The following is a 16,403-nucleotide window of genomic DNA, read 5'->3' as shown; positions in this document are numbered from 1 at the left end:
GAGCCCATCGCCCAGCCCTTCCCAGCTCGCTTTTATCAGCCAGGATGGGCAAGGATCAAGGAGACAGGTGGTCGGTTTCACTTGTCCAAGCAGCCTGTCCACATCCTCGGAGGTAACAGATTGGAATTGATCCCATGTAACAGGACCAGACAGAACTCTAGCACTCTCCCGCCCTGGCCCTGCTCCCACGGTGGAGTCTACCTCCTTCTGAATCTGAGCGATTTTATCTGCAAAAAACTTTGCAAAAGCATTGCAGGAGATCTTGGGGTCCCTACCAGGCCCCGGTGGTACAGGTGGTTCCGATAGATTGCGAACCACCTGAAAAAGTCTCCTGCTGCTGTTTTCTGCAGATGCAATGGAGCGGCGAAGAAGGCCCTCTTCGCCGTCGCCATTGCCACTTGGTAGGCTCGACGTTGAGCTCTAACCCGTGTCCGGTCTGATTCAGAATGAGTTTTCCGCCACCGGCGCTCTAGCCGTCTCAACGATTGTTTCATCACCCTCAGCTCCGGGGAAAACCACGGGGCTGTCCGGGCTCCATGCAATCGGAGAGGGCGCTTCGGAGCCAGACAGTCAATAGCCCTGGTTAACTCCGCATTCCAGCGTGCCACCAGGGAATCAGCTGAAAGGCCATCAACTTGGGATAAAGCATCCCCTACCACTCTCTGGAAGCCAATTGGATCCATTAAGTGGCGGGGGCGGACCATCCGAATCGGTCCCACCTCCCTGCAGAGGGGAAGGGTTGCGGAGAAGTCCAGTTGCACCAGGAAGTGATCTGACCATGGCACTTCTTTTGTTTCGCTTTTAGTTAGTGTCAGATCACCAACATCCATAGAGGTGAACACCAAGTCTAAGGCATGTCCACGGCTATGAGTTGGGCCAAACTTATTCAGGGACAGCCCCATGGAGGCCATGCTTTCCACGAAGTCCCGAGCGGCCCCTTGTAAGGTCGTGTCGGCATGGATGTTAAAATCCCCCAGGACAACCAAGCTAGGTGTCTCCAGGAGCATATCCGCCACGACCTGAAGCAGCTCGGGCAGTTGACAGAGGAGCTGGCTTCATTATGAAGAATACAGGAGGCTATGGAAGCATTTCATTGCTACATTTTATAGACCTGTATCCTCAGCGCTGACTGGGGAATATCTGAAGGAATTGTGCAACCCAATGGAGTTTCCTGCAGATGTACAGGAGCAAATTTGCACTGACACATCCCAGGATCCATGAGCAAGGAGTTGCTGGTATGGGTCTTCCATCTCCTGAAGAAACAGCAACCAGTAATGCTCCAAAATGGTTGGGTATCTGTTGATCTTCTATTTTTATGATTCTTAATGCTCAGAAATGAAACTTTCCCTCTTTTTGCAATTTCCCAAAAATGCAGCCCTCTTGGGTCTTGAAGAATACCAGCTGAAATCAGTATCGTTTTGACACGGAATGCATGCTAACAAATCACTCTGCAGTCTTCAGCACTTATTCAGCTTTCATTTTCTTTATTATGCAAACCTGGGTTGGTACTAATAAATCTTACATTGCTTTCTGCCACAAGAGTACAGTTTCATACTCTAAAATGGGTTGACTTTTTTCCCCATCAGAAGTCAATACAGCTGCAATTCAACAACATCAAAAAAGACTTTTCCAACTAAAGTTAACTTTATTTAAATTGGGGACCACCAAGCATATCCCACTCATTTCTGTTTATCACATCTTCCACTTAGATATTCAATGTTTGCTATGATTATAAATCAGATGAAGCATTTTGGTAATAAGGTACAAAAACAAAATTGTCTTCTGCCCACAAATGCTGCAATTTTATCACAGGAAGCAGATGAACCAAGCAAAGACTCTTGAAGAAATGTAATGTTGGTAAGCAGATACTATCAGAAGCTGCTTATCTTCGTAGCAAACGTTAGCTTTATGTGAATCCCACTTGAATTCATTTAATTAAGAAGCTGTAAAGAACAAAAAAATATGATTAAATTCAAGGGGGGAGGGGAGTGCACATGTAGCTTGGCTTCTTGCTCTCGGAAATGAGATTTATCACCCTTTTTGGGGGGGGTGTATGCTTGTGTGTTATACATAATAACACACAAGTCCAAAAAAGAGCCCTTCTTGATGAGACCACAGTCATATTTGGTCTAGCATTCTCTTCACACAGTGGTCAACCAGATTCCTATGGAAGCTCGCAAACAAGATACAATTGCAACAGTACCCTCTCATGCTCCTGTTCCTTAGCACCTCAATCCCCATAGTCCAACACTGGAGGTAATATATAATAGTTGACTGTAGCTTATCCTCCATGAATATGTCTAATCCCCCTTTAAAGCAGCTATCACTGAGGGAGCAAATTCCATAGGGTTGCATCCTATGGTAGATTTGCTAGCAAAAACATTTCTTATATAGGGTGAGGCACTCAATTTTCACCACTCCCCTGTATCCATTGTAGCCTTCTGTGCCCTATCCCATCCTTTCAGGAGGTCCTCCAATCCTTCAGAGCTCTTGGGAGGCACAGAGTGGCTGCATGGGGTTGGGAATTAGTGAAAATCAGGTGCGCTTCCACTGGCAGAAAGTCACAACTGGATACAACCCATTGTTTAACCATGCTTTGTGTGAAGTGCTTCCTTTTGTCTATTCTGAATCTCCCACCATTCGTATCCATCCATTCACAGACTGATTCCTTTATTGAGGGTAAAATATTGTTAGGTCTTGACAGTGTTGCACCCAGATCCACTCTGAGAGCATCTACAAATGTTATCTACATTTATGCAGATTTCCTTCCACATTGCCACATTGATTTTCTTTTTCTTGCAGGTATACCACAGACTTGACTGTAGATCTTAAAACTGTCTCTCTCTCTCCCCCCCCTTCAAAAAGTAAAGTGCAGCAGTTCCATTTAAGCTCCTTCTCTGTCCTTGAAAATCCCCTGCTGAGACATGCATATGGGGAAAAAGAGGTCCCCTGAGAGCAGTGTAATATTAATGCCAGGAAAGGCCAGACAAGTTTCATAATTTCACCCTGAAGAGATCAGAAAGTGGCTCTGGAAAGCTGGCTATTCATCCCCAGTGAGATACACTTACAAGACCATGCCATGCAATTTGCATATCTGTAAACTTGTAAAAAGAAATGGCAGCCCCAAGGCATGTGGGAGGGATGAATAAAAGATAAAAATTTCCAAGCAATTTCTTTCCCTTTATACGATCATGTGATTGTGCATAGGGAAAATTAGCTGCAGGCTCTGTTTAACTGAAGTTAACAGGTGGGCATTGTGCAGCACTTTAAACAGACTTCAGTAAAACAGAACCTCCAGCTAATCTATCAAATGCTTTAACTAAATGGAATGCTGATGTGATCGGGCAGTTAAATTTAATGGCTGTGTTTTCCATTAACCAAAAAAGGAGTGATTTAATGAGCACAAGTACTAATGGGCATGGACTGCTACCTCCAAGGTGTGTGTGTGTGTGTGTGTGTGTGTGTGTGTGTGTGTGTGTGTGTGTAAATAAATGGCAGTAATGGATACCTGCAGGAAGAGCAAATGACACATGCATAACAATTGTAGTATTGGGAATTCAAAAATGGAAGTCAGAAAAACTAATCCACCGGCTCCATTCCACAACCAAAGAAGATTTCCCAGCTTCCCCTCAAATCCAGAGTGAAATAGAGGGAGAGACATGAAGAAGCATCAGTGAAGCAGTGGTGCTGCAGTCCGATTTCCAAGTTAACTGCTTATAAACAGCACGTTTGCCAAAATGTCAGGATTGGCTGCAGCTTCCAGGGTGGCATATCTAGATTGGCTGGCATGCAATGTATGCAAAGGGTCTAGCTCTTAATCCTAGTGTGATCCAATGTGCACACATGGGTTTTGCATCTCAAGAGCATGTGCCATTTGCTTTGGGTTTGTTGTGTGACGTGATATTTTCCGAGCAATCATTTAATAGTTCATGTTTGAGCTATGGTGTTATTATATAAACATTACAGATCTGAAGTGAGTTTCTGGTTATGAATTTTTTACATTTCTAATGCAGAACAATATATTTGCTCCTCTTTTCTATTAATCTGTGGTTGACCTGGCACTTTTCCTCCACCTTTGGGCCCAGCACTCAGCTGCATGCAGGGAGATGCAGATTGGTTTTTATGGCTTTAACAATGAGTCTCCCACACCTTTCCATTGAGAAGAATCTGACCACAACCGTTTACTTTGGTCCAGCAATGATTACATATTTCTACTGATTATTTATGGGCAGTCTATCTATTCCTCTGCCTTCCCAAGCAGCCTAACCTCCTTGCGCATGCACCTGGATGAACTGGTATCAAGTTCACACATCACAATCTCTGATCGGTCCAGTAGCAATAATCATGTCATTCTCCTCCCCTCCCCCAAATATAATTCTGTGTCTATAAACAGCAAAGGTCTGGCAACGTATACCGCAATCTGTTTGTGGTATTCTCAAATATTCTAACAAGAGTGATGCAGTCAAAGGATACATGAAATGAACAAATCTTAAATATTTGATTAGCCAGTTTCAAAGTACTGTGCCCCATTTTTGGCACCCTAGAAGCACATAACTGAAAATGCAATTTCAGAAAAGCTGTATTTCCCCCCCTCAGGAAAATTAAGTCCAACATCCGTTTTAGCTTGCACTAATTGATTATATGGACTGAAGATCTGATTACACATGGCAGTGGAAAATCCACATTCTTACTCAGAAAGCGGAGAGGAGGGTTCCAATTTAAAGAGCAAAGGTGTTGATTAAACTCTTTGTTTTCTGTTGCTGACTTCTTCATGTGATTTGATGCCTTCCTCTACCACCACAATGGTGAAGAACTTCCTTCTTTTTTATAAGGAAACGAATATTTTGAGTATTCTATTACTGTCATGACCCGAGGACGATGCAGTGTGTGGTGGACAATTCTGATGAAGATAAGCTTCTGGCTTCTTCCTTGTAGGAAGAACTGCTAGTAGTTTATTCAGGGCCCTCCTAGCTGAAGTACTGCAGTACTGCTATCTCCCCAACCATAAATGCAAAGCAGCCTTTGGCCTCCCAGGCAGTTCCTCCAGTGAGGCGACACCAACCACAGCTTACAGCTGACTCTAGTTCCCTCAAGGGACCATATTCTTGATCTGAGCAACAAGAGTGACTGATTTTGCTAACTTCAGCCAAGAAACCCTCCCACCCCAGGGTCACCGTTTTATTCCTTCAGCTATTCAAAGTTTTAAAGCCACAGGTGTGTTTCTTTTTTTTGGGGGGGGGGGTCAGTTTACATATGGATTACTGCTTTCAATCCTCAACTGGGAAGGGTTCAATCTATCTTTTTAAAGGAAGGTTTTGTACATATGATTCTGTGTGGGGAATGCAACTTTATATCATGAAGTGGGCATATGAATGTAAAGCTTGAATAAATGCCCTGAAATAATGTCTGCACTTGCATTTTCCCTCTGCCCTTCTAGTTATAGCACTTATTGGCCTCAGCCTGGGAATGCTGGACATGAAAAAGGAGATACTTATGCTGGGCTTCTCCACTGAGGTTTTGGGTATTATAACATAAAGGAGATTCAACTTTCTGTTATCCAGAGGCTAACAGGCCTATATTTATACCATCTGAGAACTGCAGTCATGCTTTCCACTATTCTTAAATAATATTCCAAATTATGGAATTGCCAGAGCTCCATAGTTGCAGACATTAGCTATTTACAAAACTAGGAGAGCACAATGTATTGCTTTTTTTTGTTTTGTTTGCTAACTACTTAAGTAAGAAAGATTCAGGGGTGTCTTGTTATTTGAGAAACAGAATATGTGAACCACATCCTTTTATATTGTAATTGGTACAAGGAGTCTAGAGAGAACTTGATTCTTTATTAAGTATTCTACCCAGAAGACCACTGAAATTCTAGGATCTTACTGTTTTAAGTGATTCCGCTTATGTTACTGAACAGGTAGCGATCCCCCCCCCCTTAATCTCAATACAAATTAGAAAGCAGATGGTAAAATACATTTCCTGTTGACACTTCTGGAGCTAACTTAGTAGGAGACTGCTTTTAGCCAGCAGGGCTCCCTTAGAACTGTCCAAGGTACTGTATTTGTCTGCTCTCAGATTTGATAGGACACCATCTAATTCTCCTGTAGCCTCAAGCTCTCAGGCAGGTACAAAATCTTGTGTAAGCAACCATATTTAGTATGACTGAAGCTCTTCAAATATAGAGATTCCTGAGAATATTTGAGGGTTGGATTTGCATCTCAGAATTCTCACTGCATCATTATTTTTAGTAAAGGAAAATGTTGCTCACAGAGCCTACTGCTGGTTGCAGAGTCGCATTTGAAAATATTGTTCCGAATATGCAGATGTCAGGGGAGAGCTGGGGCACATGCTCTCAGGGGATGGTTGGTCCTGCTCCCTTCTCAATGTGTGACTAAAATTGGGAACAATGAACCTGTGGTCCTACAAATGTTGTTGGACTGTCAACTCCCATCAGCTCCAGCCAGTATGACCAATGGTCAAGGAAGATGGGAATTCAAATCCAAACAACTCCCAGAAGGCCATAGGTTGATCTATCCTTGATCTAAATGCATGGAAGCAGTGTCTGATAGGTAGAGGAAGTAAACTGTATTTTCACAATTGCTCAATCAGGATTGCCTCAGTTCTATATTTTGCCCAACTCTGATAGAGCTTTAGATGTGAGGCAGTGTTAACAACTGAGGACATTTGTGGGAACACAAAATATGTCTGGGAAAAGAGGCAGCATAACAGAGGGACAACACCCAAGCAACAGAGACCAAAACAAATGAATAAGGTCAGAGTGAAATGATGAACAGGAAGCTCAGTGCCTTTCAAGACTTGCTTTTGCTCAGAGTGGCCTTAAACTTTGAAAATTACTGTTCAAAACTATGACTATATAAGTCAGATTAAAGAAGCCCTGATGAGCATTTAAGCCTCTCTCTCTTTTTTTGATAGGTGAAATTTTTTTATTGAAGAGAACACATGGGGCATATCTATATAATGTATTATAATGCATTTTACTTACATATTATCTTTATTTTGGTATTCGTTTTGCACCACCGAGTTTGTGAAGTTATCTTACATAGCACTTAAAAAGAAAAAAGTAAGAAAGCCAGCCTCATTTGCAGACTCAACTTTCTCACACTGCCATTTCTAGCCCATTTTTCTTTAGATGATCAAAAGCAAGAGAAACCATCATAGACATAGTAAAGGATCCTCCTACAATTTTTATGTATACGGCCATGTATAAAAAGCAGGGGCTGGGGATGATAGACAACCTCCCCCACAATCTTTCACTCTTGATTTATTTTTATTTGATTTCATTTTCAAAGCATATCACTTCATAGAGATGTGTGGCCTAAGACAAGTGGCTTTTTGTTTCCTTTATTGATGCAGGACCAACCGTCACCTGCTTCAGGAAAGATTAATATGGCTGTTTGCTGTTATGCAACGCATAAGGTGTTAGGTGTTCACCTTAGGGTGGACTTTGTTTTGGGGTCTACATCTTTCAGCATGCAGCCTCCAATTTCTCTTTACAAGCAATTACTTTAAACACACGCAAATAGAAAGATTCAGTATTCCTTAGTATATCTCCATCGGAATAAGAGCTAGGCATCATCTGGTGCATGTCTTTTATGGAGTTCTTGTCACCTCATTTCCACAGTTAGACATTGCGATTTAGGACTGATCCCATCCTGGCTAATAATATAGAAGGTCAACTCTTGTTGGAGCTGAGTAACTAACAGCACATTGTGACACTCTGAGCCCACATTTAGAACCATTCCACCACTCATCTGTAGCTGATGCATATTAATGCTATTCTTACTAGTTGGCAGGATGAGGCAGATGAGCAAACCAGCAGTGGCTGAGCTTTCTCTTGACTGCAGGCAACATGGTCATCATATGGGGCTTCATCTGTCAAGCATGCTTCGCTGTGCATTTTTTAAGCCTTAAAATGTTAACTGCTGTGGGTCTCAACACAGCTTGGAGTCCATTTCCCCATTCATATGCATCAAGTCCAAAAAACCCATGTATGTAGAGAAGCATCCTTGTAACCTACTTTATCTTAATACCAAGGCTCACCTGGCAGCCTCAAGCCTTTTGAGACGACAAAGTGCTGCCTCCTCATGCCAGTGGTGCCCTAAGCTCCCCAAAGGGACAATGCTTAGGTGGGGATGAACCTTAACAGGGTGTCTAACATTAGTAGAACAGTGTAGCAGCAGATCTATTTTTTAAATTGAATTTATATACCACCCTACACCCAGAGTTCTCAGGGCAGTTCACAGAACAAGTTCCAACCACTTCACACTGGAAGGGATTCCTTGGTGATTGCCCTACAGCTGTAAACTTCTCATCCCTTGGGTTCTCAGGCCACCTTCTCTCTTCCTTTGAAAGATGCAGGAATACAATTTGGGTTCAGAAGAAGTAGGTGGTAAATAATAATTTTAAAAATCCTGTCTAGTAGTCCAGTTTTGTAGTCAGGCTTGGAATGGGAGGAATTAGTTGACATATCTGTGTCCCTACAGATGCTGTTGGACTCCAACTCCAATAATCCCTAAGCACTGGACATGCTGGCTGGGACTGATAATAAATAAAAATAATATTTTTTTTATTTATACCCCGCCCTTCCCGGTTCAGGGCTCAGGGCGGCTAACAACAAATTTAAAACACTTAATTGATGCTACAAAAAAGAGAAGAATAAAATATGGTAGAAAACGTAAATAACAATAAAATAAAAAATCAATTTAGGGGGGAAATCCATCCAATAAACATTAGACGATCACCAGGGCTGGTTGGCTAAATTAGTCCCACTTGGGCCAGCGAGGAGACCAAGGGAGAACCAGTTGTGGGATCTGAGAGCAGACAATCTTCACAAAAAGGGGAGGGGGAGGAAGGAAGGGGAACCGAGGGGAACTGGAGTGCAACAATAGCTGGAGGGCCACAGGTCCCCCACCCTAAATGATATGGAAGCCTGGCGATGTGGTTGGCAACAGCTGTAGTAGCTGTAGTAGAGTAAGAAAATATGGAATAAAGGAATAATAACAGTAAATAATAGATGCAACTTAAGTTATGCTTGAGCAGCTAATGACATCAAAAGGAGATGGTTAAAACCCCCAAGATACTTTTTAACACAGGGTGTTTCAGTTCTGTCTGTTGTGTTTGGTGCACAAGACATTTATTTTTCATTTAAAGTAATGCAAGTTACATGCATGCCCGGAGGAGATTTAACCTAAAGGAAACAGGCAGAGGGGCAAGACTGTAGCACAGCCACTCATGATTACTGCAGGAGACAAAATTGATTTCATGAAGAGCCTAATGAATCCAGCAATGCTTTGCTCAGGGACTATAATACCCCCAGAGAGTTGGGTAAAAACTCCCCAAGCAGAAGGGTGTGATATTAGATGACTTTGACACAGCACTGAAGCAAGTAACTAGGCCAGAAAAGTTATAAAATATTGACTCAGGAGCTAGTAAATTTAGCAGTAAAGGCTGTTGTGTTGCTAGCCACCAGAGATTTTCCAGACAGCACACCTGAAGACGAACTGTTGAATATGCTATTCAAATTACTTGTAAAACAATGAGTAGGATAATCTCTCTCTCTTTTTTAAAAAAAGTATATGAATTAAGTTCAAAATGAGCCTCAAAATATTAGTGGGGATTTCTCTCCCCCTTCCTCTCAATGGACCCAACTGATTAGGAAAGAAGGAAAGGTAAGAAAACAGATAAAGAACAATTCTGAAACTGCCTCTTTGTTTTAAGTTTGGTGCCTGCCACAGTAAGAAGTCTAAAAAATGCAACAAATTTTCAGGGGCACAGGTGGAAAGTCAGTTGTGAACTGAGCAAAGGAATGATCAAAGAAGTGAGTTCAGGATATCTCCTGTGAGCCAGAAAGTTGTGCAAACCAGAAGTTTTTAAACCTTGTTCCTCCATTAGAAGATCAGTAATGGCAGAAAGACTTGCTTTGAAAGGAGGGCCATAGCTCGGTGTTCCTGGGTCCAATTCAGAGTGCTGTTTTTGACCTTTAAAGCCTCATATGGTTCAGGAGCCTTGTACTGAAAACTTTTTCAGCTTGGTGGGTTGGATCCTGAACACACAGCCCACCTCTAGGGGGCTACTTGCCAATCACCTTATATCCCCATGTCAGGGGGCCCATTTTTTCTTTGTAGTGTGGTGTGTGTATCAGCTGCGCTGTGAAGGAAGATTCCAGCCAATCGAATCAGTGCTTAAAGTCAGCACCAGTCAGAAGAAGCGTCTCTGCCTCCATCATTCTGCCCGGACACTGAGGTCCAGCGCCGAGGGCCTTTTGGTGGTTCCCTCGCTGCGAGAAGCCAAGTTACAGGGAACCAGGCAGAGGGCCTTCTCGATAGTGGCACCCGCCCTATGGAACGCCCTCCCACCATATGTCAAAGAGAAAAATAACTACCAAACTTTTAGAAGACACCTGAAGGCAGCCCTGTTTAGGGAAGCTTTTAAAGTTTAATAGATTATTGTATTTTAGTGTTTTGTTGGTTACCTGCCTCACACCTTACATGGGCCAAATTAAGACCCCTACAGGGGCTTCTCCACTGCTCACTGCTTCCCCATATGAATCTGCTTGGATCCTGAGAGTATGATCTGACACCCTGCTCTTTGTATCACTTCTTACAGAGAACTGAATGCTTCTCCTAAGTAGGCTCACCTGGTGCCAACTTTGTCACTCTTTCAGCATTTTTGTTTTCCCAGGCATTTGGGTAGCACTAATGACTTCTCTTCTCATGAGAAGAGAAGACTCCCTGAAAAAGACCCTGATGTTGGGAAAGATGGAGGGCACAAGAAGAAGGGGACGACAGAAGATGAGATGGTTGGACAGTGTTCTCGAAGCTACCAGCATGAGTTTGACCAAACTGCAGGAGTGCCTGGCGTGCTCTGGTCCATGGGGTCACGAAGAGTCGGACATGACTAAACGACTAAACAACAACAACAACGACTGGCTGTTTGCCTCTCTTTGGTGGTCATCTTGGGTGGGGAGGCTATGATGGGAATAAACCCTTTCATGCAATTATTATATTCTGAATATGTTTTTAACGTGGTTTCAGCTTCTGGTTTGGCTGGGGAAAGTATCTGAATGCACGGTTCAACCACTCTCAGACTCATACATGCCACAGTCAAGTGGTCCAATGTATCAGAACCATTTCTCAGAGTCCTCTCCAAAGAACATATCAAGATGTTGCAGAAATTATGTTTCCACCCTGCCGAGATTTTCCAATACTTTTAGTACAGAACTCTGACACACATGAAATGCTCTTCTGAAAGCACAGATGAGTAATATTTCATGCTGCTTATTGATTTTTTTTTAAATAAAAAGAGATACAAGCTGAAAATATTCATTCAAGGAAGAGCTAGTAAGAGACAGGAAGGAGATATAAATATTTTGCATTGTCTTTTATGTAGTTCCCTCATCTTTCTAGATCCAAGACTTGAAATGCATTTGTACCATATTACCAGGGAACAGCAGCTCATGGATTCCATAGTTTTAAGGAAACAGAGGTGGTTAATGTTTGATTATGAGAGTGATGACAGGAGCTGTGTTTGATGTCCTGTTTCTTCCCATACTTGTTTTTCCACCCGTGGTGTGTGGTCCTCTTCTTTCTCCTGGATCGTTGTTGTAGCATCCCTTTTCAAATACTATTCAAATACTTAAGCAGATTGAAAACAGAAGTGTTTTTCTGCCACCACCTCTGACTGCCTAGTAGTACGAGGGCTTGAAACCTTCTCTGGCCCCCAACTGTGAGTTAGGCTTTGTTAGGGATGGACAGATCAGTCTACTTCCAATCTTTCACATGTGCTCACGGATAAATGCATTCAGTCTCGTTTCAACACTCAATCTGCGATTATCATCTTTAATCTGCATGAGAAATCACATTTTCCCCCAAACAAGAATCTATTATGCAATGAACACTAGGAAAATATGCTCTCCTCAGAACAACCTTTTCCTTGACGGAAGATCTTTGGATCCCATGGACATGTGTTGTTGCTTTGATCGACTGAGAGTCAAATCACCATGTGATGGAAGAAATCTATCATATCTTCTAAAATACTTTAAAAACAATCATGGGATTTGAAATCAGTGGCTTGGAAGAGAAAGTTGTGGCTAACTCTTTTGCCCAGTACCCCTTCTCACTACACTATTTCTCCCCAACCTGCTATTTGCCCCAAAGGAGAAAAGTAGAACTACTGAGACTCTACATGGCCAATAGAAGCTTCAAGGTGCAATTTAGATCAGGAAAATTGTGAAGATTAAACACTAGCTTACCCCCAAACTACTGCTCTGATCAAATTCAGAGCCCCCTGTACTTGCTTTAAGATAGTAAATCATCTTAAACCTACACAACAGTTTGCTTTGTCCTGAAAAGGCCCTAAATCAGTATGAATGGGATGAGAATGTTGGCTCTAACACAGCAGCACTGGTATGCAACTTAAATCCATCAGAATGCCACATGCATACTCAAGTCCTCTGAACTTACAGTGTGGCAACTGTCTACAGTTTTCATACTGCATTTATATTTTGCCACCAACATCAGTTGTAGCAGGCACAGAATCTTAATGGAATTTGGTGGTATTTGCAAACTTTTAAACAGCCAACCTGTTATTTTTTCAGCTGTGCTATGCTCCATACCTCAGGTGGCATTAAACTAAGGAGCAATAGGATTTCTTTATGTTGTACTATAATTTTCTCTCTTTTTTGTACTATAATTTTCTGATTTCCTAAGGAATACCTGACAGCTCCATTTTCTTTGATACTGGTCATGTTTGCTGCTGTGGAAAAATTGGGTGAGAGCACATTTCTGCAGGAACTTGCAGGAGAACATTTCTGTAATAGTGCAATGCTGCTTTCTATTATTCAGAAGCTATAGCTAATTTCCTCTATGAATGGAGACAGCATTCTAAGCAAACAGCTGGTTTCCAGATACGGGAAAGGATGTTGCAAAGTTACACTTTTCAGCTAAGTATGGTGCATTATTTTTACCCAGCGTGTACAGTTCGGAATTCATCAACTGATCACTGTTCACATACCTTAAGGACCATAGGGCCAGAACACACCTGGAAAACCTATGGCTTCGTGAGCAGAGCCCATGATACCTGAGGCATCAGTAATTTGCAAACTCCAAAACATAGTCCATACCTCCCAGACTAATATTTAGATTGAACTGTAGCAATACCATCAGATTTTACACTTCTCTGAATACTGCAATGCAGTTCTCAGCTTATCAAAATGCTTTAAAAAATGTGTAGTTTGCAGAAAAATATATTTAAAATAAATCCTATGTCCTTGCAACATTGTAAGCCAGGGCTTGGTACCCGAATACAACCTGGAAATCCCCTTTTCAGTTGCATCTTCAAGCAGGAAGACTTCTTCATGTGGTATGACTAACAAGATGAAACTGCTTTCTTCACAGTTTAGCCTCATACAAGCTGGCATCAGCTACTACACAAGCTCCCTCTTTGCAGATTAAGCACTTCCTTGTTTCATACACCAGAGTGCATGTCACATTGCAAGAAGGCCACTTTTTATTTACTGTTTACCTTTGTACAGGGACTTGTAATACTGTCCTGCAAAACCAAAATGCAGTAAGTGTGTGTTTTGAAGTTGCTGGAAACCACAGGAGCGGAAAGTGCCCTTGTGTTCGAATCCTGATCGCTCGTTTCCCACAGGCAGTCGTTCAGCCCCTGTGAGAACAGGATTTTGGACTAGATGGGCCATTGGCCTGATTCAGCAGGCTCTTCTTATGTTCTTATGCAGTGATAATCCAAATAAACCCTAGAGATGCCAGTACAATTTACCTGTTCATGGATTCATTAATGTCGAAGTAGAAAGCTGGGAGCAGGCTGATGGCTGAAAAAAGGTGATCTGCGTGGATAGGGTTTTCTGGTGACTTACCTGTATGGGTAACCATGGTACTTGGAGCGGAATATCGACAACAGGAAACTGAAGAAGAAAACGACGAGACCCAATCCCACCAGGCATATAACTGGGGGGAAAGAAAAAGGCTGATATATTCAATATTAGGTACAATCACTTATATACTGAAATATACAAGGTTAGTTAGGATGTCTCTAGGCATCATATCATCTGAGATAACATTGTAACCCTTTTACAAAAAACAGAATTCCAAGAGATTATCTTTCCTCGTTATCACAAATGACAAGAAAATTGTTGTTTAAAAAGAAAAAGGGAACTAAAGGTGGCAACCTACAAAATGTCTCAGGGTACCCAGAGCTTGCTAGAGAAAGAAATAAACTTGAATTATGTATTTCAGGGAACATCATTTCAGGTGTGTATGTCAGACCCTTTGGCAGGCGAAAAAATAGTACATCTTAATTATCTATTGCCACAGGTTGGCAAATTCACAGCATCCACATGCCATGTAATTTTTCTTGAAAGGAACTGGCTGACTCAGCCAATTCAGATGCACTTGAGGGCCAAATTAGAAGAATGTCATTCACTGAATTAGCAGCTGCATGAATGGGATGTTAGAAGTCAACTGCAGGCATGGAGGGCTGATTCAGACTGGAGGGTCGTAAGAGGCTTTATCCGGGGAGTGGGGGCTTCTGGACCTAATTCTGGCCCCACCCACATGTCCTACACATGACATCATACATCTACAAGCAGGACATGGGCACAATGAAATGCAACGGAACTTTTTCTTCATAACATGCTCTCTTCCACTTAGATCAGTTCACTTTGTACGGTATTGAAAATGTGGGATACAGTCTCAGTGCTCTAGGCATCACTTTTTGCATACAGAACCTTCACTAGGGTTTTGTACCACCCATTGGTTAGATATATATTTTACATGAGTACTGATGACTGTAAGACACTTGCTTAAATGTGCATGCATGCATAGGGACTGGTTTTTGTTTTTTTGAAGGGTAGGGAGGAGTGGAGATTATTCACAAACTGGGGAGGATTAGCTGGTAGCGAGAGCAACATTTTCTTACCTTTGTTTCGGAACTAGTACAAGTAGTGACAGCAGCACTGCTGCTCCTGGTGGCCACCTTCTGACAACCACAATTTCTTCTCCAGAATGCCCCCTTGGAACAATGTGGTGTCATGAGGTAGCCTTATTCTAGAACATCATTCCAATGGGCATAATCGGGATGGGTGTGTGGCAGCCCCATATTGCCGTTTCCCCCCACAATGCATCTTGGAATTTTGCTGAGTCATGGCATAACGTCATTCTGGAGGGGACATTTTGTGTGTGTGTGCGTGTGTGTGTGTGTGCGAAACTCTGCTGCCGCTACACGACGTTGGGAGACCCAACATGTACACATATACAACATGTACAACATGTGCACATTCCCCACTTCCCAGCTGCCCAGAGTGCCTGAGGCGAGGCAATCCAGTCAGATGGGCAAGGAAATAATAATAATAATAATAATAATAATAATAATAATAATAATAATAATAATAATAATTATTATTATTATTATTATTATTATTCCCAATTTGTCTCTTCCCATTTATTGCAAGCTGAACATTCCCAACAGAAAAATATTCACTGCAGCCCTAAACAGGAACTCAGAAGAAAGCGATCTGAAAAACATGCTATTTTTTTTGTATTACCCAATCTTTCCTATTTAGTAACATCATCACTTTTACACACACAAACAGGGCTAGTATCCAAAGAACTGCACAGATAGTTCAAGGGGTGCAACAAAGTTTTAGACTTCTATTTTTCATGCTATATAGCAAGCTGATGTTGAAAAGACATATCTCAAGCAGCTATTTGGATACCTGCCTGTGCCGTTAAATAATATTAGGAAAGAAAAAAGCCTTTTCACAAAAGCACACCAATGTGTTCACAAATGAATAAATGCATTTGCAAGTGCTCGTGAAAGATGTATGAGAATCTGTGAGCTTCCACGTGGAATGCGGTAATCAAGTGTGAATCAGAATCTCTGAACAGCAATAATAAATCGGCCAACCACATTAAACATCTTACTTCTCCTTTTCCCAACATCTCCTTTGGAGGTAGCAGCTTCATTCAAAAGAACCATTCCCATGGTGATAGCAGCATCTATATCGTTGTTGTCAAGGAAACAATAGAAATGCGGAAGTCTTACAAAGCTAAGCAGTGCATCTTTAAACTTGGGTTATCAATTTTATGATTTAAAGAGGGTTAATTACATTCAGTGTATGGGTTGTAAAAGTTCACAGAGCTGTTCAGAGAGGAAAATGCATTAACTAGTGATTATTTCTATGTATCCTCCACATTTTCAGAGTTATTTTCCCCTTACCTACTTTTAGATTTCTGTAACTGGTTGGAATAGACTAGCAAAGGCATTAAATGAATCCAAGAACACTAATGGTGCTTTGTTAAATTAGGTAAGTATTGTAAAGCCTGCAAACCTATGAGATGTCTGGAAACCCATGTAGC

The 16,403-nt window shown here is 41.9% G+C and overlaps 1 protein-coding gene across 1 annotated transcript in view; it reads right to left on the bottom strand.

Moving 5' to 3' along the window:
• Positions 1 to 1,464: 1,464 nt before the first annotated feature.
• TUSC3 (tumor suppressor candidate 3) overlaps positions 1,465 to 16,403 on the bottom strand; it is a 126,106-nt gene continuing 111,167 nt past the window's right edge. The window contains exons 8-10 of the mRNA XM_053402546.1: positions 15,969 to 16,043; positions 13,904 to 13,994; positions 1,465 to 1,943 (exon numbers count right to left, since the gene is read on the bottom strand). Of these exons, the coding sequence (XP_053258521.1) occupies positions 1,928 to 1,943; positions 13,904 to 13,994; positions 15,969 to 16,043 (182 nt within the window). The 3' untranslated portion in view covers positions 1,465 to 1,927. The remainder of the gene's footprint in view (positions 1,944 to 13,903; positions 13,995 to 15,968; positions 16,044 to 16,403) is intronic.

The sequence above is a fragment of the Podarcis raffonei genome, chromosome 9 (assembly GCF_027172205.1).
Source record: "Podarcis raffonei isolate rPodRaf1 chromosome 9, rPodRaf1.pri, whole genome shotgun sequence".
In the NCBI taxonomy this organism is placed as follows: Eukaryota; Metazoa; Chordata; class Lepidosauria; order Squamata; family Lacertidae; genus Podarcis; species Podarcis raffonei.
The sequence above is the reverse complement of the archived record's forward strand: the minus strand, read 5'-3'. Positions and strand labels throughout refer to the sequence as shown.